This window comes from Mesoplodon mirus (assembly GCF_964341445.2).
Source record: "Mesoplodon mirus genome assembly, chromosome: 7".
NCBI classification, from domain to species: Eukaryota; Metazoa; Chordata; class Mammalia; order Artiodactyla; family Ziphiidae; genus Mesoplodon; species Mesoplodon mirus.
Window position 1 is genome coordinate 13,459,858 of NC_138983.1, and position 24,003 is coordinate 13,483,860.

The 24,003-nt window shown below is 41.7% G+C and overlaps 1 protein-coding gene and 1 pseudogene across 3 annotated transcripts in view; one reads left to right on the plus strand and one right to left on the minus strand.

The window, feature by feature from the left end:
* The first annotated feature begins 4,203 nt into the window (after positions 1 to 4,203).
* The window catches only part of NUP160 (nucleoporin 160), a 52,623-nt gene continuing 32,823 nt past the window's right edge, over positions 4,204 to 24,003 (plus strand). The window contains exons 1-11 of one of the 2 annotated variants that reach the window (XM_082628304.1): positions 4,204 to 4,396; positions 4,637 to 4,748; positions 8,124 to 8,334; positions 8,953 to 9,175; positions 10,510 to 10,588; positions 11,457 to 11,571; positions 12,316 to 12,474; positions 17,608 to 17,685; positions 17,970 to 18,067; positions 20,446 to 20,530; positions 22,111 to 22,179. In XM_082628304.1, the coding sequence (XP_082484430.1) occupies positions 4,297 to 4,396; positions 4,637 to 4,748; positions 8,124 to 8,334; positions 8,953 to 9,175; positions 10,510 to 10,588; positions 11,457 to 11,571; positions 12,316 to 12,474; positions 17,608 to 17,685; positions 17,970 to 18,067; positions 20,446 to 20,530; positions 22,111 to 22,179 (1,329 nt within the window). In that variant the 5' untranslated portion in view covers positions 4,204 to 4,296. The remainder of the gene's footprint in view (positions 4,397 to 4,636; positions 4,749 to 8,123; positions 8,335 to 8,952; positions 9,176 to 10,509; positions 10,589 to 11,456; positions 11,572 to 12,315; positions 12,475 to 17,607; positions 17,686 to 17,969; positions 18,068 to 20,445; positions 20,531 to 22,110; positions 22,180 to 24,003) is intronic. The other variant, XM_082628305.1, reaches the window with a different exon arrangement.
* LOC309808235 (large ribosomal subunit protein eL30-like) lies at positions 18,088 to 18,935 on the minus strand (annotated as a pseudogene). Its single transcript has one exon. The product of its transcript is annotated as a large ribosomal subunit protein eL30-like (transcript).

Here is a 24,003-nt window from a genome sequence, read left to right on the forward strand (position 1 = left end):
AAAAGAAAGGAAGAAACATGACTACATTAGGCATATTGATTGCATGACACATTCTTGCTTTTTTATCTTAAACATTTTATTAATTTTTCAGTTAAGCCATTTATTATGCAACAAAAATTTTAATCTTTTTTAATCCTTTTTTTAATACATAAAAAAATTTTAAGTATACATCACAGAAGTGAGAAAATGTGGTGTATGGAAAGCACTGTGATAGACAAGTACCTAAGAAATTATAACAGTCTGAACTAAGTGGCACAAAGGTCACAGGTTGGGTGACTCTGAAGTCAATTTTGACTCAGGGAGGACATGCCAGTCCTCAGTCCCAGGGAGCATTCTGAGCCTTGAAATTTAGGAGAGATGAAGGTGAAGACCCAGCCTGTCTCCATCTTTTAGGCCACAGACCCTAGAGCTTTAGTGTCAGGAAAGAGCTTGAAGGTCAATAAGTACATCATCCTCTGCTAAGAAATTGATGCACAGAGATCTTGGGGGACTTCCCAAGTGAAAAGAGGTTAGCTAAGACAGAGCCAGACCTTGAACCCCAGTCTTCTAATGCCCAGCTGATGTTCTCTCCAATATTGCATCATCAATTTTGGAATTTAGGAAAGATCCTCGCCTAAACTCTTTCCAACTTCTTTTTCCTGCTGGTTCCCAGCTGGCTGCCCATCCTTAGACAAGAGGTGATGTGTGACTGTCTCCTACAGGATTCCCAGAGGAACCACTCTGAGGCAGAGATTCGCATGCACGAGGTTTGTTGGAGGGTGCACTCAGGACGAGCACTTCGTAGGGACTAAGCGAGGCAGGACTGGGCAGAAAGAGAAGTTGAAGCCTCAGATGATCCCACTCAGTGCTCTGGAGCTGAAAGGTCCTTCACAGTTGTTCTAGATCCAGGCAAGGGGGCAGGACCTTTAGATTTTCCACAATGACCACTCACTGGATACAGGGGGCATAACCATAGGCAAGGCAGCTAAAAGCAAAAAAAAAACAAACAGTGAGCTAACATCAGGGTGTTGGCAGGGTTCCACTCCTTTCTGGAGACTTCAGAGGAGAATCTGTGTCTGTGTTTTTTCCAGCTTCTAGAGGCTGATCACATTCCTTGCTCATGGCCCCCTTTCTCCATCTTTACATGCCAGCCATTTCGTATAACTCTAACCTTTCTTCTGTCCTCACATCTCTCTCTTTCTGACGTCAGCAGGGAAGTGTTCTCTCCTTTTAAGGACTATGTGATTAGACAGGGCCCACCTGCATGATCCAGGCTCATCTTTCCATCTGTAGATCCTTACCTTACTCACATGTAGTACAAAGTCCCTTTTGCCATGTAAGGTCACAGGTTCCAGGGATTAGGAAGTAGACATCTTGGGGGGGGCATAATTCTGCCTACCACAATCTGGATTATATATTTTTTGCAAGAATACTTTATATGTTCATATCAGCATTATTCATAATAGCCAAAAAGTGGAAATAACCCAAATGTCCAGCAACTGATGTATATGTGTGTGTGTGTGTGTGTGTGTGTGTGTGTGTGTGTATAGTATAGGCAAATCTATAGAAACATAAGTAGGTTAGTAGTTTCCAAGGGCTGAGGAGGGGAGAATGGTCAGTGACTTTTAGGGTGATAAAAATGTTCCGAAATGAGATTGTGGTGATGGTTACACAACTATGTGAATATACAAAAATCACTGAATTGTACAGTTTAGAGGCAGGGATTTTATGGTATGTGAATACTATCTGAAGAAAGTTGGTTAAAACTGCCTTACAGGGAACTCCCTGGTGGTCCAGTGGTTGGGACTCCTCACTTTCACTGACGAGGGCCCAGGTTCAATCCCTGGTCCGGGAACTAAGATCTTGCAAGCCACACAGTGTGGCCAAAAAACCCCCAAAAAAGCTTTACAGGTGATGTTGTATCCTTCATTTTATAGCACACCAGGAGGCACCTTATATCTGGTTGTCCCTATTAGTGAGTAATGCTAAGACTGATCTCTGGGTTAAGGTGATGGCAACTGATGGAAATTATATTTTTAACAAGTGCTTCAGAAAAGTTATCTACCTTACAAGGATAATGCTGCTTTACAAGGATGCTATGAGAATGAAATTAGAATGTGACATGATTAGTAAATCATAAATATGGTGGGTAAAAAAAAATGCCCCCCCCCAGAAAGATGTCCACATCCTAACCCCTGGAACCTGTGAATATGTTACCTTACATGGCAAAAGGTACCTTGCAGATGTGATTAAGTATCTAGAGATGGGGAGATTACTCTGGATTATCTGGTGAGCTCAACCTAATTATATGAGTCCTTAAACGCAGAGAACCCTTCCCTGAGATCAGAGAGAGATATGACACTGCTGGCTTTGAAGATGAAAGAAGGGGGCCACGAGCCAAGGAATGTGTTGGCCTCTAGAAGCTGGAAAAGAAACGGAAAGAGATTCCCCCTTACAGTCTCCAGAAAGAATACAGCCGTACAGACACCATGATATTAGCCCCATAAGACCTGTATTGGACTTCTACGGAACTGTGAGCTAACAGTATTGTTTAAGCCACTAAATCTACGGTAATTTGTTCTAGCAGCAATAGAAAACTCATACGATAAAGCACACAGAACTCTAAGAAGAAGATGACATCACAAGTGAAATAGTTCAATATGGTAAAACCCAAATTTCCCCAACCCATGGATAAAAGCACAGTTATATTAAAAATGTGAGCAAAGGGCTTCCCTGGTGGCGCAGTGGCTAAGAATCTGCCTGCCAATGCAGGAGACACGGGTTTGAGCCCTGCTCCGGGAAGATCCCACATGCCGCAGGGCAACTAAGCCCATGCGCCACAACTACTGAGCCTGCGCTCTAGAGCCTGCGTGCCGCAACTACTGAAGCCCGCACACCTAGAGCCCATGCTCCGCAACAAGAGAAGCCACCGCAATGAGAAGCCCGCGCACCGCAACAAAGAGGAGACCCTGCTCGCCGCAACTAGAGAAATCCCGTGCATAGCAACGAAGACCCAACGCAGCCAAAAATAAATTTAAAAAAAATCAGTATGGAGTTTCCTTAAAAAACTAAAAATAGAACTACCATATGACCCAGCAATCCCATTACTGGGCATATACCCTGAGAAAACCGTAATTCAAAAAAAGTCATGTACCACAATGTTCATTGCAGCACTATTTACAATAGCCTGGTCATGGAAGCAACCTAAGTGTCCATCAACAGATGAATGGATAAAGAAGATGTGGTACATATATACAATGGAATATTACTTAGCCATAAAAAGAAATGAAATTGAGTTATTTGTAGTGAGGTGGATGGACCTAGAGTCTATCATACAGAGTGAAGTCAGAAAGAGAAAAACAAATACTGTATGCTAACGCACATATATGGAATCTAAAAAAAACCCAAAGTGAACCTAGTTTCAGGGCAGGATTAAAGATGTAGACATAGAGAATGGACTTGAGGACACCAGGTGTGAGGGGGAAGCTGGGGCAAAGTGAGAGTAGCATCAACATATATACACTATCACATGTAAAACAGATGGCTAGTGGGAAGCAGACGCATAGCACAGGGAGATCAGCTTGGCGCTTTGTGACCACCTAGGGGGGTGGGATAGGAGGGAAAGGAGACGCAAGAGGCAGGGGATATGGGGACACATGTATGCATATGGCTGATTCACTTTGGTGTACAACAGAAACACAGTATTGTGAAGCAATTATACTCCAATAAAGATCTATTTAAAAAAAAACACGAATATAGTCTCGAAAAAATTCCAACACAAAAGGCCCCTCTGCCCTTCACTCCCTCTCCCCACTATCCCTACGGTCGCTTAAGAGTGAAAAGGAGACAGGGTGGAGATTCACTGACTGACACAGCGACGCAGGGAGAGATGAACGCAAGCTAGGAATCCAGCAGAGGGCGCCCATCTGCTGGGCCTCCCCGGACCTCGACCCTCGCGGGAGACTGGGCCCCGCTGCCCTGGCGGGCGTTTTTAAAATGGAAACAAACCCGGCCCCGCCCCCTGCCCTGAGGCCGCCGGGAAAATGGCGCCGCGCCTTGGGGCTTCCTAGCAGGCCACGCAAAGGTTCCCGCAGGTAGAGTCTGCAGGCTTCCCCTACCCGCTTCTCATCTGGCTTCCTCCCTGCCCACCCTGTCTCCATCTAACTCGGTGGGAGCCTCACAACGCAGGGTCGGACCCGCGCTTGACCTCTGCCGGCTTCTTCATCTGTCCACATCTCCGCCCGCTCCGCCCCAGGAAGTGACGACGTCCGCCGGGTACTGCTGGTGTCCCGTCGGGCCTCGCGGTGGCGCGGAAAGATGGCGGCGGCGGGAGCAACGGAACGGAGCTTCGTGGAGCTCAGCGGAGCTGAGCGCGAAAGGCCGAGGCACTTTCGGGAGTTCACAGTTTGCGGCATTGGTACGGCAGAATCCCAGTAGGGCGCGATCCGATCCTTCGCCTCTGGCTTCTCCCCTGGATCCTGAGTCCACATGCCTATAGCCCCGGAATCAGAGCTTCTTTAGTGTCCTACTTCTTCGTCTTTTCTTCCCCTTCTTTTTGTATGGATTGTCAGTCCGTCACCCTCTGCTTTCTCAGCACCCTCAGTGCGTGTCATTCCCAGAGAACCACCTGTGCAGGCTGACCACTTTCATTTTGCAGGAACTGCAAATGTCGTGACCGGAGCCGTGAAATACGGTGAGAGCGCGGGAGGCTTCTATTATGTGGAAAGTGGCAAGTTGTTCTCCGTCACCAGAAACAGGTTCATTCATTGGTAAGTGCTGTTTGTCAGACCCCCTGGAAGGTCGGGTTGTTCGACGGCTGAATTTTCGTGGCTGTTCTCAAGGTGTCATTCATTCTCCGAAGTGGTTATCGACAGGAAAAGAGAAAGACTGTTTTCTATTCATATGTGAATCAGTGGAAAATTAAGGAGACCCAGAGTTCTAGAAGAGGTACCCTCCCAGGCAGCACTAAAAGCCGAAGAAATGTAGCTTAGGGGTTAAAGCGCAAAAGACCAGTTTTAAACGTGAACCCATTACGTTTTTATAGTGTTTTACAGCTTCCTTCATTCTACAAATATGTCTGAGCCTTTATATGTCAGGCGGTGCCGGGTATGCTGGGGGTGAAGTGAGGAACAAAAACAATCACCATTTTCATCGTGCAAGATGTAGCAGTGTAAGAATAGATGTGGACCCACCTTTCATGGGGCAGTTTTGAGAAGGGGGAAGACATTATATAGCTAATGACCACATTTATAAATACACATTTTTCATGCTTGCCTCGGAGGAAAAGTATAGGGGCTTTGAGGGGCTATGGGAGTACCAAGTATTATTGGTGGTGCTGGGAAGCCCTAAAGCAAGTCACATTTAAACTGAGATCTGAAGGATGAAAGGTTAGCCAGGCAAGGGGTTGAGGGAGAGAGCAGTTCAGCAAGTGGGATCACCGTGCACAAAATCCATGAGGTGGAAAGAACGTGACAGGTTTGAGGAACTGACTGAAGGTCTGTGTGGCTTAGGTGCAAATGGACAAAATGGAAAATGATGTGAGAGATGCTAAGCCTAGGGAGGTAGGCAGGACTCAGATCAGGAAGGACCCTCAGGACCTTTTTAAGGATTTTGGATTTTATCCTGGGTACATTGAGCAATCATTGATGGGTTTTAAAGGATTACTAAAATGATCAAAATCACATTTTAAAATAATCAGTCTACGTTGTGGAAAGTAGATTTGGGTTGGATGGGTACAATACAAAAGAACAACTTGCTTATATGTTGGACCAAGTAATATGTTAGTGACTCAGTTGTGGGAGTGGCTAGGAAAAGAGAAATACATGGATTCAAGATACACTTAGAAGTTAGCTTCATTTGGACCTGGAGATAGATTAAATATGGGGTGAGTGAGGGGTAGTAAGGGAAAAGGAGGGAGCAAGGACAAGCCCCTATTTTCTGGTGTGACTAACCAAATATTGGGTGGAGGGGTTGCCATCTAATGAGATACAGAAGATGGGTTTTGGAGAGATGTAAATAATTCTTTTAGAGGTACTATTGAAGTATCTGTGTAGTAGCTCTTTGGCAATGTCAAGTAGGCATTGAAATTTATAGGCTCAGAAGGAAGACCTGTGTTAAAGATGCATATCTCATTTATATAAGAAATATTTATGAGGGAGTTCCCTGGCGGTCCAGTGGCTAGGACTCGGCACTTTCACTGCTGTGGGCCCAGGTTCAATCCCTGGTCGGGGAACTAAGATCCCACAAGCTGCTCAGCGTGGCCAAAAAAAAAAAAAGAAATATTTTTGAGTGCCTGATATGTTCCAGTCAACGTTTAGGGACTGAGAACCTAGCAGGGAGCAAAGCAGGCAGTCCCTGCTCTTGTGGAGGGAGCAGATCAACAACAATAACCAAAGATACCAAGTAAATATAATTCATCAGGTAATAATTGGAAGAGGACAGGGAAGAGGGAAGGGGAATTCTTCTTTTTAATATTGCACACAAGGTAGTCTGGCAAGACCCAGTGATAAGTTGACACTTGAGCAGAGGAAGTCAGGATATCTGAGGGATGAGATTTCAGGTAGAGCCTTCCAAGAAAAAGGAACAAAAAGTGCAAAAACCCTGAGTCAGGAGCTTGTGTGTTGTTTTCAAAGAATGGCAAAGGGCTAGGAGTCTGCAGCTGAGTGAGCAAAGGATAGAGGAATAAGGTAGCCAAGAGCCAGATTAAGGCTTTGTCGGTTATTTTAAGGGTTTGACTTTTACTCTGAGTGAGGTCAGAGGTTTTTAAGTGAAGAAATGGCATGGTCTAAGTTGTGTTTGTAAAGGTGCCTTGGCTGCTGTGTTGAGAACAGAGTGTAATAGGAAAGGGTGGGAGCAGGGAGACCAGTTAGAGGTTGGTGCCACAATCCAGACAAAAAATGGTGGTGGCTTAGACTGGGGTTGGTGTTGTTAGAGGCAGTGAGCAATGTTCTGATTGTGGATATGGGTTTTTTTGGGGGGTGGGGTGCCGTGTTGGGTCTTCGTTGCTGTGCGCAGGCTTTCTCTATTTGTAGCAAGCAGGGGCTGCTCTTCGTTGCAGCCTGTGGGCTTCTCGTTGCGGTGGTTTCTCTTGTTGCAGAGCATGGGCTCTAGGCGTGCGGGCTTAGTTGCTCCGCGGCATGTGGGATCTTCCCAGACCAGGGCTCGAACCCATGTCCCCTGCGTTGGCAGGCAGATTCTTAACCACTGTGCCACCAGGGAGGTCCCTGTGGATATGTTTTAAAAGTGATTTTATTAGAATTTACTATTAGATCAGATGTAGGGTATGTAGAAAGAGGAGATTCAAGGGTGACCCCCAGATTTTTGGCTTGAACAACTCGAAGTTATAGAGCTGTCATTAATGAGTTGGAAAAGTGCAGGTGAAGCAGGTGTTTTTGTTTCTTTGTCTTTCAGGTTTGCTGTGTCCTGGAATTCTGTTTTGGACAGGTTTAGTTTGAGATCCCTGTTAGATATACACGTAGAAGTGTTGGGGCAGTAGTCAGGAGGTCAGTGGAGAGTTTGGGCTGAATAAGATACAGATTGAGGAATTGTAGGCATTCAATGGCATTCAAAGCTGTTACATCAAAGGAGATCATCTAGAGGATGGATTCAGGTAGTGTGGTAGATGAGGTGATGGCAAGTTAGGGCATTCCCAGAATAGTGCTTTCTGTGGTTGCAAAGCTACCACATAGCAGAGTTGTGCCTCAAGAAGACTCTTCCCTGCATCCTAGTAGGAGGAAGCTATAGAAGGGGAATTACCCACATTTATAAGGTCACTGTAGTTTGACTCTGTAGTAACATATGTAGAGGCCACATTGCACTATAAGTAATGAGGGTGTGTGGTGTGAATTTTCATTATAGTGGAGTTTAATTGCTTTGAATATTGTTTTTAAAAAATGGACTATGAAGTTTGGAAATGCCTCCATTTAACAGAGAATCATATAATAAGATATGAATTTTATATAGTTCTGTGTTTTGTAGACTATATAATGTGGTGGTTTGGAATGTCAAAATTGGTCTGAGTTTGTTTATCCAAAATTTTCAAATTGGGAGAGTTCACCTGGAGATTATTGCCATACATTTCAATGCAACAATCAGAAAGAAAAGCATAAACTTTTTTTTTAACAAATGTCTCTTCACTTTAATAGGAAGACCTCTGGAGATACATTGGAGCTGGTGGAAGAGTCACTGGACATAAATCTGTTAAATAATGCAGTTCGCCTCAAATTCCAAAATTGCATCCTCTTACCCGGAGGGGTTCATGTCTCTGAGACTCAGAATCATGTGATAATCTTGATATTAACCAATCAAACAGTGCACAGGTTACTTTTACCACACCCTTCCCGGATGTATAGGAGTGTAAGTTGGTTAAGTATAATATCCTTTAATTCCCAAGTTACTCTGACTGTCACAAATTTAGTAATAGAGCAATGTCCTTTGGAATTGAAGAATATTTGGATTCTTTGCTGGCCCTAACCAAGCATACTATCATAGTTACTATTTAAAATGATCACACACATTTTAAGCTGCAAAAATAGTTTCATTAAAAAGAATAACTTTGGGGACTTCCCTGGCAGTCCGGTGGTTAAGATTCCATGCTTCCACTTCAGGGGGCTCGGGTTCCATCCCTGGTCTGGAAACTAAGATCCTGCATGCCATGTGGTGCGGCCAAAAAAAAAAAATAACTTTCTGGGAATTCCCTGGTGGTCCAGTGGTTAGGGCTCCACACTTTCATTGCCGAGGGTGCAGGTTCGATCCCTGGTTGGGGAACTAAGATCCCGCAAGCCCTGCAGCCCAGCCAAAAATAAAAATTAAAAAAAATAATAAAGTGGAGAGCCATGATTTAAAAAAAGAAAAAATAGCTTTCTTTTTAAGCTCAACAATTTTTTACTTTAAAAACTGATAGTGATTGGGAGGAACTGAGCAAAATCCAGTTTATTTTGGTTTAACAGATTTTTCTTTTTAATTACTCCACAGGAGTTGGCAATTGAAAGTCAGATGCAGTCAATATTCACTGACATTGGAAAAGTTGACTTCAGGGATCCTTGCAACTATCAGTTAATTCCAACAGTACCTGGACTCTCCCCTAATTCTACCACCTCGGCAGCCTGGCTTAGCAATGACGGGGAGGCTCTGTTTGCTCTACCATCTGCCTCTGGGGGAATCTTTGTTCTTAAACTACCTCCTCATGATGTACCTGGTAAGAACAGGAACTGAGCATGGATTTAATTTTAAACAAAGGAATACTGGCATTAAAACATGTTAGAAGTCCAAAGCCATCATCCAATGCAGGAATTGCTTCTATACTATCCTAAAGTGGTCATTCATTATTGCTTGCATTATGATTCCCTAATGCTTTACTGTTTTTTTCCCAAGAGGGCGGGATTTTATATAGTGAACGAGGAACTGTCCAGCTTACTGGAGTATGGGAAAACAGATACCTGTAAGGTGACCTATTCTAAGGCCTTTAGTAGACATGAGTTGATTGGTTTTCTACCTTCACTTTGTGTTATTGTAACTAAAATAAGTTACCTGAAACAAGGAAGCTCAGTGCTGATACCCTGCTCCAAGTCACCACTCCTCTTACCTGGATTATTGCATTTGCTTCCTAAATAGCTCCCCAGATCCGTCCTTACCCCTCTGCAGAAACTTCTCAGGCAGACCGATACATTTTAAAACCCAGGGTGAGTCATGTCATTCCACTGCTCAAAGCCCTCGGATCGGGGCTGTTCTTCATCTCACTCTGAATAAACCCAAAGTCCTTACTGTGACACCCCACTGCCTCTCTAATCTCATCGTCACATTCTTTTCCCCCTCCTCTGAACCGGCCACATGCCTTCTTGCAATTCCTTGAACATACCAGGTACACCTACCTCAGGGCTTTGGTGGGGCTAGTCTCCCCAGCTACCAGTGTGGCTCATTCCCTCAACTCCTTTAGGTTCTTACTCAGTGTCACCTCAGTGAGTGACCTGACGACCTTTTTAAAATTGTAGCACAATTTTAACAATAACACAATTGTACACACGCACCCCATCCCCGTTCACTATACCCTTTCTATGTTTTATTTTTCTCCACTCTTTACATTCTACTTAATTTGTTAACTGTCTCTGCTCCTCCCTTCCTGCCAATGGAATGTAAGTTCCATGAGGACAGGAGTGTTTTAATTTGTTTTATTTACTGCTGTATCTGTAGCACCTAGAACTGTGCCTAGCACATGAAAGGTACTCGGTGTTTCTTTTGGAAAGAATGAAGTGCTGCTTCTGAGCAGCAATATGGGTTACTGTTTGTAAATGGCAAAAAATTTCCCCTAGGAATATAAAAATGCTGTTGTTATTGTTCCCATAATGATTCAAAATATTTTAGGTATGGTATATGTGGAAAGGTACAGCCTAAGACTTCCTTAGTATAGAAATGTGGAAGCCTGTCACCTGTTACAAATTCCTTGTTCATGGTTGCATCCTTCTTGCCTTTGGGCTTCACTAAGTATGATCAAGAGGTGCCTTGGATATCATTGGTCTGTTTTCAATCTTGTAGGGATGGTGTCAGTTGTGGAGCTGAAACAGAGTTCAGTAATGCAACGATTGCTTATAGGCTGGATGCCAACAGTTATCAGGTGAGTGGTCTCTGGTCGGTAAATCATGGGGCCCAAGAACTTAGTCTTTTGCCCTGGTCAACACCTGTTAGTGCTTCCAGTCTGACTCCAAGGCAAATAAACATTATACTGGAAAGGAGAAGGGTCTACACAACGTTACATTCCATCTGAGAGGAACTGCACTCCAGAGCCCACTTCATTTGGGACCTGACACTTTGACAACAGAAACTGGCTTACTATACTTCTCACAATACCCAGTTCAGTGCTCTGCCCTGACTTACCAAATCCAATTTTGTGTAATATTAGAAGTAGAAAGTTTGATGGTTAGAACAGTATTCCACTGATATCTAGAGCTTTTTAAAATTTATCAGAATAATGGATATAAATCAAATAGAAAATGTAGTTATCTTTTTTTTTTTAATTAATTTGTTTATTTTTGGCTGCGTTGGGTCTTCGTCGCCACACACGGGCTTTCTCTAGCTGCGGCGAGCAGGGGCTACTCTTCATTGCAGTGCACGGGCTTCTCACTGCAGTGGCTTCTCTTGTTGCAGAGCACAGCTCTAGGCACGTGGGCTTCAGTAGTTGTGGCACGCAGGCTCTAGAGAGCGGTCTCAGTAGTTTGTGGTGCACAGGCTTAGTTGCTCCGCAGCATGTGGGATCTTCCCAGACCAGGGCTCGAACCCATGTCCCCTGCATTGGCAGGCGGATTCTTAACCACTGTACCACCAGGGAAGCCCAGAAAATGTAGTCATCTTATACCAGCCTATAAACTCTTTTTCTTCTGTTAAGAGTGTGCATTTATAATTTTATTTTATCTCTTAAATTGCAAATTCTAATGATCAGGTAATTTGCAACAATAAAACTCTAACACTTGGCCTTATGTTTTCAGAGGTGATCAGGGGCCTTCAGATCGTCCCCTGAGTCTTGCTGTTCATTGTGTCAAGCACGATGCCTTCATCTTTGCTCTATGTCAAGATCATAAACTACGAATGTGGTCTTATAAGGTAAATGCTACATTTATAGTTACTGCAAGTTAAAATAGGATTGCAAATTGTAAGGGAATTGAAATAAATCTTGCTTCTCATAATATGATCAGATCTCTTAGTTTGGAAATTATGGGGCATTTCCAGATTCAGACAGTTTCATTTAGCTTTATTTTTCATACATTTCTCCCCTAACTTTGTATTTTTATTTTGAAAACTATGAGTCCTACAGAAACATTGAAGTGGTACAGAGTATACTCTTCACTTTGGAACAAATGTATTTTTATTTTTGTTTTTATTTTTTATTTATTTATTTTTTTTGCGGTACACGGGCCTCTCACTGTTGTGGCCTCTCCCGTCGCGGAGCACAGGTTCCGGACACGCAGGCTCAGCGGCCATGGCTCACGGGCCCAGCTGCTCCGCGGCATGTGGGATCTTCCCAGACCAGGGCACAAACCCGTGTCCCCTGCATCGGCAGGCGGACTTTCAACCACTGCGCCACCAGGGAAGCCCAACAAATGTATTTTTAAAATGCAAGTTGGTAAAATAGTTTTCAACATTTGCAAACAAAACAGCTGATGATTTTATCTATCAGACTAAAGAGATATTTTCATCTCAGCCCTTTAAAAAAAACCCTTAGGGCCCTTCAGATAAATTAGATACAGTGCTAGATATAATGAATGTGCATTCTTTAAAAAGGGAAGGAGTTTGTTTTTCTATCCTGAATATTCTTTAATACTACTTACTAAATGTTTTCTTGGGCAGGACCAAATGTGCCTGATGGTAGTTGACATGCTAGAGTATGTCCCTGTGAATAAAGATCTTCGGCTCACTGCTGGGACTGGACACAAATTACGATTTGCCTATTCCCTTACCCTTGGACTCTACCTAGGGATATACATGCATGCACCAAAGCGAGGACAGGTATGAAACGAATAAGACACGTATCAAGTTATTCTGTGTATGCTGATATGGGGAAGTAGCTATAGAGTCATTGAGTCTATTTAAGCTCTTCACACCAACCTAGATGTATCTTGCGTTGTTTCTGCGGAGATGGTAGGTTTTGTGCTAATATGTGAATTAAAAGATCTTGAAGGAAAAGTCAGGATGAAAGGGAGTAGAGAGTTTAAAGGGATATGGAAGGAAAAGTTAACCAAAACTAAGCAAGAAAGAGCCAATTTGAACGTCTGTGTGAAAAAATGGAGTTGTGAAAGGGATGTAGGTGTTATTAAGAGGTACAAGGGAAGTTAATTTTTAGAAATAATTTTGCTCATCATCTAAACACTAGCTGTTGTATGTCAGTGAGGTATTTACGATACAATACAAAGGTATAATATAAACAGCCACAGGAATTCCCTGGCATTCCAGTGGTTAGGCCTCTGAGTGTCCAATGCCAGGGGCCTGGGTTCAAGGGGGAGCTAAGATCCCGCAAGCTGCATGGCCAAATAAATAAATAAACAGCCGCTTGTTGGGTATTGTGTGTTTGGCGTGTTGCCAGGCCCCTTACGTACATTAATAGCAAACGCTTGGACTGTGCTTATTACTCACACACTACACATATCATCCATTTAATCCTAATAACATTCCAGTGAGGTAGGCTTTGTCCTTCTCACCCTGCCGGAGCCCTGATTCCCCATGCTGGGTGCTGCTCTGCTTGGTGCCCTCCTCGCTCCTGTTGGGCTCTGATATCCCACTCCAGGTTGCCCTTCCACATGGATGCCCTCGTCACCCTACTTGGGCCCTGACACTCTGTACTAGTCCACCCCCCCCATGCAGTGGACACCCTTCTCACCTACTTGGGCTCTAGTCCCCAGTGCAGGCTGCCACTCTCTGTGGACACTCCTCACCCTGCTTGAGTTTTCACCCTGCCCCAGACCTTCCATATATGTGGACACCCTCTCACCCTGCTTATGCGCCTCACCCTAAGCCAGGCTACTCCCAAATATGAAGACTCTTCTACATTCTTGGGTTCTTGATTCATTCTGCTATCCCCTCCTTGGGCTCATAATTTGTTAGAATGGCCCACATAACTCAGGGAAACACTCACTTACATTTACTAGTTTGTTGGGTGATAAATGATGAAGAGGTATGTAGGGCAAGGTCCAGAAGGGTCTCATGGTGTTGAGGTGCACCACCCTCCCAACACATGGATGTGTTCACCAACCTGGAAGCTCTCCAAATCCCATACCTTAAGAATTTTTAAGGAGGCTTCATCACATAGGCATGATGGGTTACTAATTCAATTTCTAGCCTTTCTTCACTTTCCAGAGGATGGGAGTTAGGGCTGAAAGTTTCAAGCTTTTAATTAGACTTGGTCTTTCTGGTGACTAGCCCCATCCTGAAGCTATCCAGGAGTCACCTCATTAGAACAAAAAGTGTTCCCATAAGCCAGGATATTCAAAGGAATTTAGGAGCTCTGTGTTGGGAACCAGGGTCAAAGATCAAATATTAGAACAAAAGATGCTCCTAGCACCTCTATCACTCAGGAGATTGCAGGAGTTTTAGGAGCTCAGTGTCAGGAGCCAGAACCAGAGACCAATATATATATTTATTATTACTTCACCGATTCTGATAGAGGCTTGTTAACTCTGTAGATCATATTGGAAAGAATTGCCATCTTGGCAATATTAAGGCTTTTGGTTCATGAACATGGGATGCTTTTCCATTTATTTAGATCGTATTTAACTTTTTTAGCAATGTTTTATAATTTTCATAGTGTAAGTTTTGCAGGGTTTCTTTAATCAGTTTATTTGTGTATATTTTATTCCTTTTGATACTATTGTAAATGAAATTATCTTCTTAATTTCATTTCAGATTGCTCATTGCAGGTTTATAGAAATACAATTCATTTTTTTATATCAAACTTGTATCCTGTAACCCTACTGAACTCTTATTAGTTTTAGTAGTGTTATAGTGGAATTCTTGGGACTTTCTATTTACAGGACAATATCATCTGCAAATAAGATAGTTTTACTGCTTCCTTTCTGATCTGGGTGCCTTTTTTTTTTTCCCCCCTTAAATTGCCTTGGATTGATCCTCCAGTACAATGTTGAATAGAAGTGACAAGAGTTGTCTTATTCCTGATTTAAGAGAGGAAGTTTTTAGTCTTTCACCATTGAGTGTGATGTTATCTGAATTTCTCATAATGCCCTTTATCGTGTTGAGGAAGTTACTTTTTATTCCTAGCTTGTTGAGTGTGTAATTAATGAAAGAGTATTCAGTTTGGTACCACTGCCTTGATTCACATTGACACCAATAATTTTACCTACCATTGCTTTTGCATTATCAGTGCAAATATTAACACAGTGAAAAGGGCAAATGATGTAGTATTATTATGAAAAGTGTTTTGACCTCACTAATCCCCCGTAACAGTCTTAGGGACCTCTAGGAATCTATGGACCATGTTTTGAGAACCACTGCTCTAACCGTTAGACTGAGATTGAATATGCTGTTCTAGGAGTGGTATCGAACTGAGCTGAGCTATTACCTCCTTTGGTTTGAGCATTATGGTTCTATTAATGAAGCCTAAAATCAGATACACTTTTAGCAGCCATGTAACACTGTTGTGCCTATTCAGAGTGTAATGAAGTTGAGGTCTTTTTTTTTTCCTTCTTTTTTTGAACCAAAACTGCTCTTCAGCATGTTTTTTTCTCCCTAGTCTGCACATTTGAAGGTTTTATTTTTAATCTCTGTAATATTTTACACCCATCCCAATTTTTAAAAAAATAAATAAATTTATTTATTTATTTATTTTTGGCTGTGTTCAGTCTTCGTTGCTGTGCGCAGGCTTTCTCTAGTTGTGGTGAGCGGGGCTACTCTTCGTTGTGGTACGTGGGCTTCTCATTGTGGTGACTTCTCTTGTTGTGGAGCACGGGCTCTAGGTTTGCGGGCTTCAGTAGTTGTGGCTTGCGGGCTCTAGAGCGCAGGCTCAGTAGCTGTGGTGCACGGGCTTAGTTGCTCCATGTTATGTGAGATCTTCCAGGACCAGGGCTTGAACCCATGTCCCTTGCATCAGCAGGCGGATTCTTAACCACTGTGCCACCAGGCAAGCCCTACACCCATTCCTGTTAATCTCATTTGTTTCTTCTTGGTTTTCTTTTCATTCCTTGGGTTCTAATTATGTTAATAAGTGCATTAATTTAATCATTTCCAGCATCATGTCCTCAGTGTTATAAATATGCCGTCTGTATTTCCATCTAGGACACTAATAAAAATCTCAAACAGAAGTCCTGTAGACCTATGGTGTGGTCTGTGAAATGGTCCTGGGCCACAAATTATTTGTTACTGGATTGCAGTAAGATAGATAAATGTAGAAAGTGAGAGAATGCATTAGAAGCTTTTATAGTGACATTGCCACAGACATTCAAGGTTTCTGTATTTCATAAAAGTATCAGTCTGGAACAGATTAGAAATTAAAGAAAAAAAAAACACTGTTCCTTTCCACAGATAGTTTGAGAAGCACTGCACTAGACCAGCATTTTTCCAACTTTTTGGCTGGAATCTACAATATTTTGCATTGCTACATACTTTATACCTATGTGGTGATGGGCATATAACAGAAAATAGTTTTCATGAAACATGTTTACCTTTACCATGAGTGATGAACTGATAAACTCTGATACTTTGTTTCTTTTTCTTTTTTCTTTAATTTTTTTTAATGCTGGTTGAGACCTCCTAAATTTGATTCATGTCCCACTAATGGGTTGAGATATGCAGCTTGTAAATACAGCTCTAGGCTAGAATGAATATGAGCATTACATATATTTCTCATATTTCATACATTCCTATTTTTCTCTCAAAAAGACTCTCACTGTATATTTTTCTTTTAGTACTTCCTTGTGAACAGTTGCTTGTGTTATAAGGGTAGAATCTTCATCACTCTTATCAGTTTATAATACACATTCTTTATCAAAAAATTATTTAAAATATTGTCCATTAAATATTTTTGAGTTTGACATTTTTTTGTTTTGGCAACAGAGTTAAATACTAAACATGAATTATTTTATAGGGTTTTATTTTTAGTGAAGATTGACTAGAGTTGATTTGTATTGTGTGTATGTTTTAAATTATTTTTGGTACTTTGGTAAAAATATAAACTTAAAAATAGGTTTCTCACCATAGTGAGATACCACCTCATACCCAAAAGGATAGCTACTATGGGGGGAAAAAACAGAAATACCAAGTGCTGGAGAGGATGTGGAGACATTGGAACCCTTGTGCATTACTGGTGGGAATATAAAATGCTGCAGCCACTATGGGAAACAACATGGCAGTTCCCCAAAAAATTAGGCATAGAATTTCCATAGGGTCGAGCAATTCCACTTCTGGGTATATACCCAAAAGAATTAAAGTAGGGTATTTAAGAGATATTTGTACACCCATGTTCATAGCAACAATATTCCCAATAGCCAAAAAAGTGGAAGCAACCTAAGTCTTCATTGATGAAAGAATGGATAAATAAGATGTGGTATATACATAAAATGGAATATTATTCAACTTTAAAAAGGAAGGAAATTCTGGGACTTCCCTGGTGGTCCAGTGGTTAAGACACTGCACTTCCAATGCAGGAGGCGCAGGTTCAATCCCTGGTCGGGGAACTAAGATCCTACATCCCACATGCCATGCGGCCGAAAAAAGAAAGGAAGGAAGGAAATTCTGACATGTGCTGCAACATGGATGAGCCTTGAGGATGTTATGCTAAGTAAAAATACAGTCCCCAAAAAGACAAATACTGTTAAGATTCCATTATGTAGCAGTCAAGGTCATAGTAGAATGCTGGTTGCCAGGGGCTGTGGGGAGGGGGAATGGGGAGTTATTTAATGAGTACAGGGTTTCTGTTCTGAAAAAATGAAAAAAAGTTTTGGAGTTCAGTTGCACAACAATGTGAATATACTTAATACTAATCTGTACACTTAAAAATAGTTAAGATGGTAAATTCTACATGTATTTTACCATACTTTTTTTTAAAAATTAGCTTCTGAATGGTAGTAAGTCTTGCATAGAAAAATAGCATGTTGGTTATTTCAAGTACTGAATTATCAACTTGTGTTTTAACAGTTCTGCATTTTCCAGTTGGTGAGCGCTGAGAATAACCGCTATAGCCTAGATCACATGTCCTCACTCTTCACTTCTCAGGTAGGTTGAGTCATCCTTTGCATATCATAGAAGTACAGGAAAGAAACATTGGCTAACTTAACTATGTTGTAATGGGATTGAAATCTTGAAATGGAATATTTAATGAAACTTCATGCAAAAAAATTTCACGTGGATTTTACCAAGTTCACATGGTACTGTCTTTTGTTTTCATGCTTTTACCTCTCCTACTAATACAAGTTTAAGTCACCATAACTTAGTACCTTTTCTTTCTTGTTTTAACAAGAGTTTTTGTTTATTTGTTTCCCCCCTACATTTCCTTCTAGGAGACACTGATTGACTTTGCCTTAACCTCTACGGATATCTGGGCCTTGTGGCATGATGCTGAGAACCAAACAGTTGTGAAATATATCAACTTTGAACAGTACGGGTCCCTCGCCTCTGTCATCCTACCTTACCCCAAGCAAATTCATACTTAGAAAAGAAGGGAGAGCTTTTTATGTAGAACAAAGGTCAAATGTTTGCATTTAAAGGATTCAGACCCGGGTTTGCCTATTTTCTGACATACTTTCTTTTTCATTTTTTGTTATTTCTTACCTTATGATTTTAGGACAAAATAAGGATTCTTAGAGTTGGAATGAGGTGAAGAAAATACCATCTTTTGGGGGAGAGATAGCATATAACCAGAATACTTTTTCTTTTTTTTTTTTTAAACAAGCTGTGGCTGGTTTTATTAAAGAAAAGTTGTGCATGATTTACTTTTCACCAGTCTGTTCTGGCATGCTTCTGATGATATCAGAATCAGCTGGATCAGTGATAGCCAGTGTGCATACTCTGTAGTATTTTCCACATGCTGTGCCCAGTTCAGTATTATTGCCCCTGTAGTGATGGATACATGGCATAATACTCTATTTCAGATTTCCCCGAGGCTGGGCAGTTGCTGGCAGGGATGCCCAGTTTCACTGTGCCTCGTCTGATCATTTTCTAAGTCTTCTTGTACCCGAGCACATACTTTCCACTTTTCATAACAACTTGGAGCCTAGAGTTGGTCGACTCCAGTGACTTTTTTGTCTTCCTTGCCGGCACCATCTTCCTGCCTGAGGTGCAGGACACCCCCAACCGAGAGCAGCTGCCAAGATGCCCAGGGAGCGAGAAAGGCCCCAAATGCTTCTAATCTGTGCATTTTCTTTGTTTCTGTGCAAAGTCTATTTCTGATACCCACAACTTCCAAAAGGCACTGCAGCCCCTTTGGGATCTCAGTTTCCTCATGAGATGAGAAGTAGATTGGACAAATACAGTGCCTCTCAAACTTTTTTTTAAAGCAGGAATCCCTTTTTTTTTTCAAAAGATAATGAACTCCAGGGCTTCCCTGGTGGTGCAGTGGTTGAGAGTCTGCCTGCCGATGCAGGGGACACGGGCTCGTGCCCCGGTCTGGGAAGATCCCACATGCCATGGAGCAGCTGGGCCCGTGAGCCATGGCCACTGAGCCTGCACGTCCGGAGCCTGTGCTCCACAACGGGAGAGGCCACAACAGTGAGAGGCCCTCATACTGCAAAAAAAAAAAAAAAATGAACTCCAATATATAACAAAACCAGTATTTTATGAATATAAAATTATAACACAATTAACATGATAACTCTAATATTAGATATATTTGGAATATCTGATATTTTTAATGTACATAATATTCATTTTAACATTTTTAATAGTTACAAAATACATTTAAAAACAAATTTTGAATCAAACACTTGTGTAGTCCCTGAAACACCTGTGGAGGATTCCCTGGAACATAGTTTGACGGCCCTGGAACTGCAGTTGACCCTCAAACAACATGGATTTGAACTGGGGGGGGGGGTCCGCTTATTACACGGATTGTTTTCAGTAGTAAATACTGCAGTACTGTTTGATCTGCAGTTGCTTGAATAAGTTATACATGGATTTTGACTGCACAGAGGGTCGACATCTGTAACCCCCATTGTCGTTCAAGAGTCAGCTGTAAACTAATTGAGCTCAAGCAGGTCTCTCATGACCCTATATTCTAGAATAGAATTCTAGGAGTGGTTGCCCCCAGATTGACCCTGAACCACACCTCAGGAGATAGAGAGTACTCCTTACAGATGGCATTCAAGCAAAGAATCTGCGGTCAGGTGAGAGTTTGAATCCTGGTTGTACAACTTACTAGCTTTGAGATACCCTAAACCTCACTTTTGACATCTTAAAAATGAGGGTAGTGTATCCTTCAAAGAGTTATTGTAAGTTATACATGAATAGTATCTAGAATTGCACCTAGTATAATGTGCAGCATATGGTAAATGCAGAATGAAAGTTAGCTATTATTTGTAGATTTGTGTTTAGAGTTTTAATTTCAGGAAGCTGCCTATTAGAACAAGTAAGAGCACTTCTATAGTCCAGACTCTGCTATGAATATGTTTCTTTTTTTTTTTTTTTGCGGTACGCGGGCCTCTCACCGCTGTGGCCTCTCCCGCTGTGGAGCACAGGCTCTGGACGCGCAGGCTCATCGGCCATGGCTCACGGGCCCAGCCGCTCCGCGGCCTATGGGATCCTCCCGGACCGGGGCACAAACCCGTGTCCCCTGCATCGGCAGGCGGACTCTCAACCACTGAGCCACCAGGGAAGCCCTGAATATGTTTCTTTTTTTGGAAACTTTTTTAATAGAATTGACCAAGCAGTAGTAGCAGAGGTTCAGTGATGGGACCCTCCCTGCCCAAATACTGCCAACAACATAAGCTTCATTTTTATTCATCATCTTTATGTAGACTGATGGACTTTTTCTCTCTGTAGTAATGTTGCAGGTCAGTGGAATCCAGTTTTTATGCAGCCTCTGCCAGAGGAAGAAATCATTATCAGAGATGATCAAGACCCCAGAGTAAGCAATGCTAAAATCTTATGTAAGGAGATGATTTACCCTGATCATTAGTTTGAGAAGAACCAGTTGTATTAGCAGAACTCTTTCAGCTGCAGATGAAAGAAACCCACCTCAAACTGACTTAAGTTGAATATTGGCTTGTGCTGCTGGGAAGTTCACAGTTACCTGGTTTCAGCCATGGCTGAAACAATGCCTTCAGGGCTTGATCTCTCCTTTGTCTCAATTCTGCTTTCCTCCTTGTTGGGTTTATTGTCCGGCAGGCTTTCTGAGCCAAGCTTGCCTTCTGTGAACTTAGCAACCCCAGGGGAAAGACCACTTCTGTTCCAGGCCCTGGAGTTGACACTGGCCTGGCTTAAGTCATGTGCTAATTCCTGGCATAGTCACTCTGATCAGAAGGAATAGAACATTCTGGCTTGGCATGAGAAACATGTCCGGCATGGGCCTTGCTATTGTGGAGGGTGAAGTCAGTTGGGTATGGGTACGGGAGGAGTGGTTCTTCAGAGAAAGGTAAGGGATTTGTTAGTAAAAGAAGGGGAAATGGATTCGAGGCAGGCACAGACAGTAGGTGTCCACTATACTAGCCATGTGAATATATGCATAAAAACTAGACATAAGAGGTATAAGCTATGATGAACATAACTTTAAAAGGTAATGCAATATCAAAACAGGTCAATTTCCCTGTTTTTCAAGGACATCCTCAAGATAAATGGAAGAAAAACTTTCAGTTGATGCATTAGTATTAAAATGAGATAAAGGTCATGGGCTCTGGGTCTGAAACAATGACTCTTTGTAGGATTGTAAAACCCATTTTGAATATCTGAAATTGAATATTGCAAAATTTTTAATCCCAAGAGTTTATTGGCACTTAACTTTTGTCTAAAAGCCAAAATCACATGCTAATTATTAAAATTCTTGTTTTTCTCCATTTTGGTCATTTTATAAATATCTCCTAGAACCTCAGTAGAAGGAAGGAAACGTGAATGAAGGTCAGCCAGGTTTGCTGCTTATTGCCAAATTTGGTTTATAAAATTTGGTCAAAATGAGACCATAGGCAGTATGAGACTTTCCATTTTGTTCTCTCTACTTCCTTTCCCCACTTGTGAGAGCTTATTGCAGGTCTTTTTGTTTGTTTTTTACATATAATACCTATTATTATCAATTCCTTTTCTTTTATATGTAAACCATAAAATGAGTTCTTTTGTGGATAGTGTAGAAACCACCTTAGTTTAATTATTCTCTTACCAGTGTTTGTCACTAATAAACTAGATACAACTCTTGCATTTAAGATTGGTATTTGACAAGCTGTGTTTTCCAGTGGAACCCACTGACGTGCACCATGAGGAACACAGCATTCTCAGTGTAGTACATCTAGTTGACTCAAAGACACTGCAGGCTTCACAGTGTGAAAATATATGACTGCTCTGCCACTTGTTACTGCTCAAATGCTGAAGGGCACAATTTCCACATTCATGTAATAGGAATGCAGCCTTTGGTTTTAATGTGTTGAATTGTTCATTCAGATTTTTCCAAATTTTATCTTTTTTAGAATGATAATAATTCTTGTTTCAATGTTCTAACAGGAGATGTATTTGCAGAGTCTTTTTACACCAGGGCGATTCATTAACGCAGCTTTATGTAAAGCTTTACAGGTCAGTGAGAAAATACTTAGTGTTCATTTAAGACTCTCTTATTTTATTACTAATATTATATAATTAATGATTACTATTAATTTTTGTTGTTTTGCATATACTAATACCAAACATAGTTTTGCAACTGTATATACATGTGTTTATAAATGCTATTGTAATTTTTTTAAATGTTCTTTCCATAAAAATAGCAAGAGTCCAGGCGGGGAGATAGGATTAAGGGCACTTTCCCAATGACTAGTGAAGCATGCCAGTAGTAAAAAGAGAAACTTGTACCTACACTATTGTAAAAAGATATACCATACTACACTGCATATAATCTCTATACTTGAAAGAAGTTTTCTTGGGTAGGTTTGATGGTACTGTTTTTACCCTTTTGTTAGTACAGTGAAGGTCTGACTTGGTTCAGGTTCAAGAAAATAATCTAAGCTTCAAAGTTACATGGTTTAAGAGATGCTTAACTTTTTCCAAAAGAATTCTTTACTTTAAAGTCACTTAGGCTTTCTTAAATTGCTACTTAGCTTCATGAATTTAAAATAGAATAATCACTTATAGAATTGAAAAGTTTCTTAGAATCTCCTGATCTGACCTCCACACAAAGCAGAAATACCTTCTGAGGCTTCTCTGACAGACAGCTATTCAGCTTCTAGTTGTGTCTGCCTCCAGTGACAAGTCTCTCACCAGCTCTTTTGTGACTTACTGTTCAAAACTGTGCCACTTAAAAGTTCAACCCTGGGAATTCCCTGGCAGTCCTGTGGTTAGGACTTGGCGCTTTCACTGCCCGGACCCAAGTTCAATCCCTGGTCAGGGAACTAAGATCCCACAAGCCGTGCGGTACGGCCAAAAAAAAAAAAAAAAAAAAGTTCATCCCAGTATTGGTTCAAATTTAACCCCCCATCATTTAGGTGGCATCTTTCTTTGGGAACTTCATAGAACATGTCTCTTCTATAAAGCAACTCTTCAAATATTTTAAGAATCCTTCCATGTTATCTTTCTGCAGGGTAAAAATATACCCAGTTCCTTAACTTTCTCTCAGGTGATTATGGTTTCCAGATCCTTGACTTTTCTTCTAGGTACATTCTTAAATATCTGGCTATTCTATGTTTTCTGTTTTCTCTCTAATAAAACTCCAGGATGACATGGTCACTTTCTTCTAAGGTATTATTTCTTTCATCTCATCAGCCCTTCTTATTAACAGTAATCACATGTATGATTTCTCATGGTATCTCTTGCACACGGAGATATTGAATAATCAGTAAGGCATTCACAAGCTTTGCCTTAGGAGAATTATTCCCATTAGAGTGACCTACCCCACCACTACTCTAGCTCACCTTTGTGCCAGTCAGGATGTATATGTTGGGCATCATCTTATATCTTCCTCCAGATAAGCAATAGCCGTTATGTTTCCTTTTGCTTTTTGTAATGATCCAGATGTACCCAATTATAATTCTTACAGATTCATGAGCTTCTATAGTTTATTCTGGACTATAGAAACTATTTCAAAGTTGCTATGATTTCACAAGTAGAAGTTATCTGCATACGACTTCCCTGGTGGCGCAGTGGGTAAGAATCCGCCTGCCAATGCAGGGGACACGGGTTCAAGCCCTGGTCCGGGAAGATCCCACATGCTGCGGAGCAGCTAAGCCCGTGTGCCACAACTACTGAGCCTGCACTCTAGAGCCCGCAAACCACACTACTGAAGCCCATGTGCCTAGAGCCCGTGCTCCACAACAGGAGAAGCTACCACAATGAGAAGCCCGAGCACCCCAAAAAAGAGTAGCCCCACTCACCACAACCAGAGAAAGCCCACGGGCAACAACAAGGACC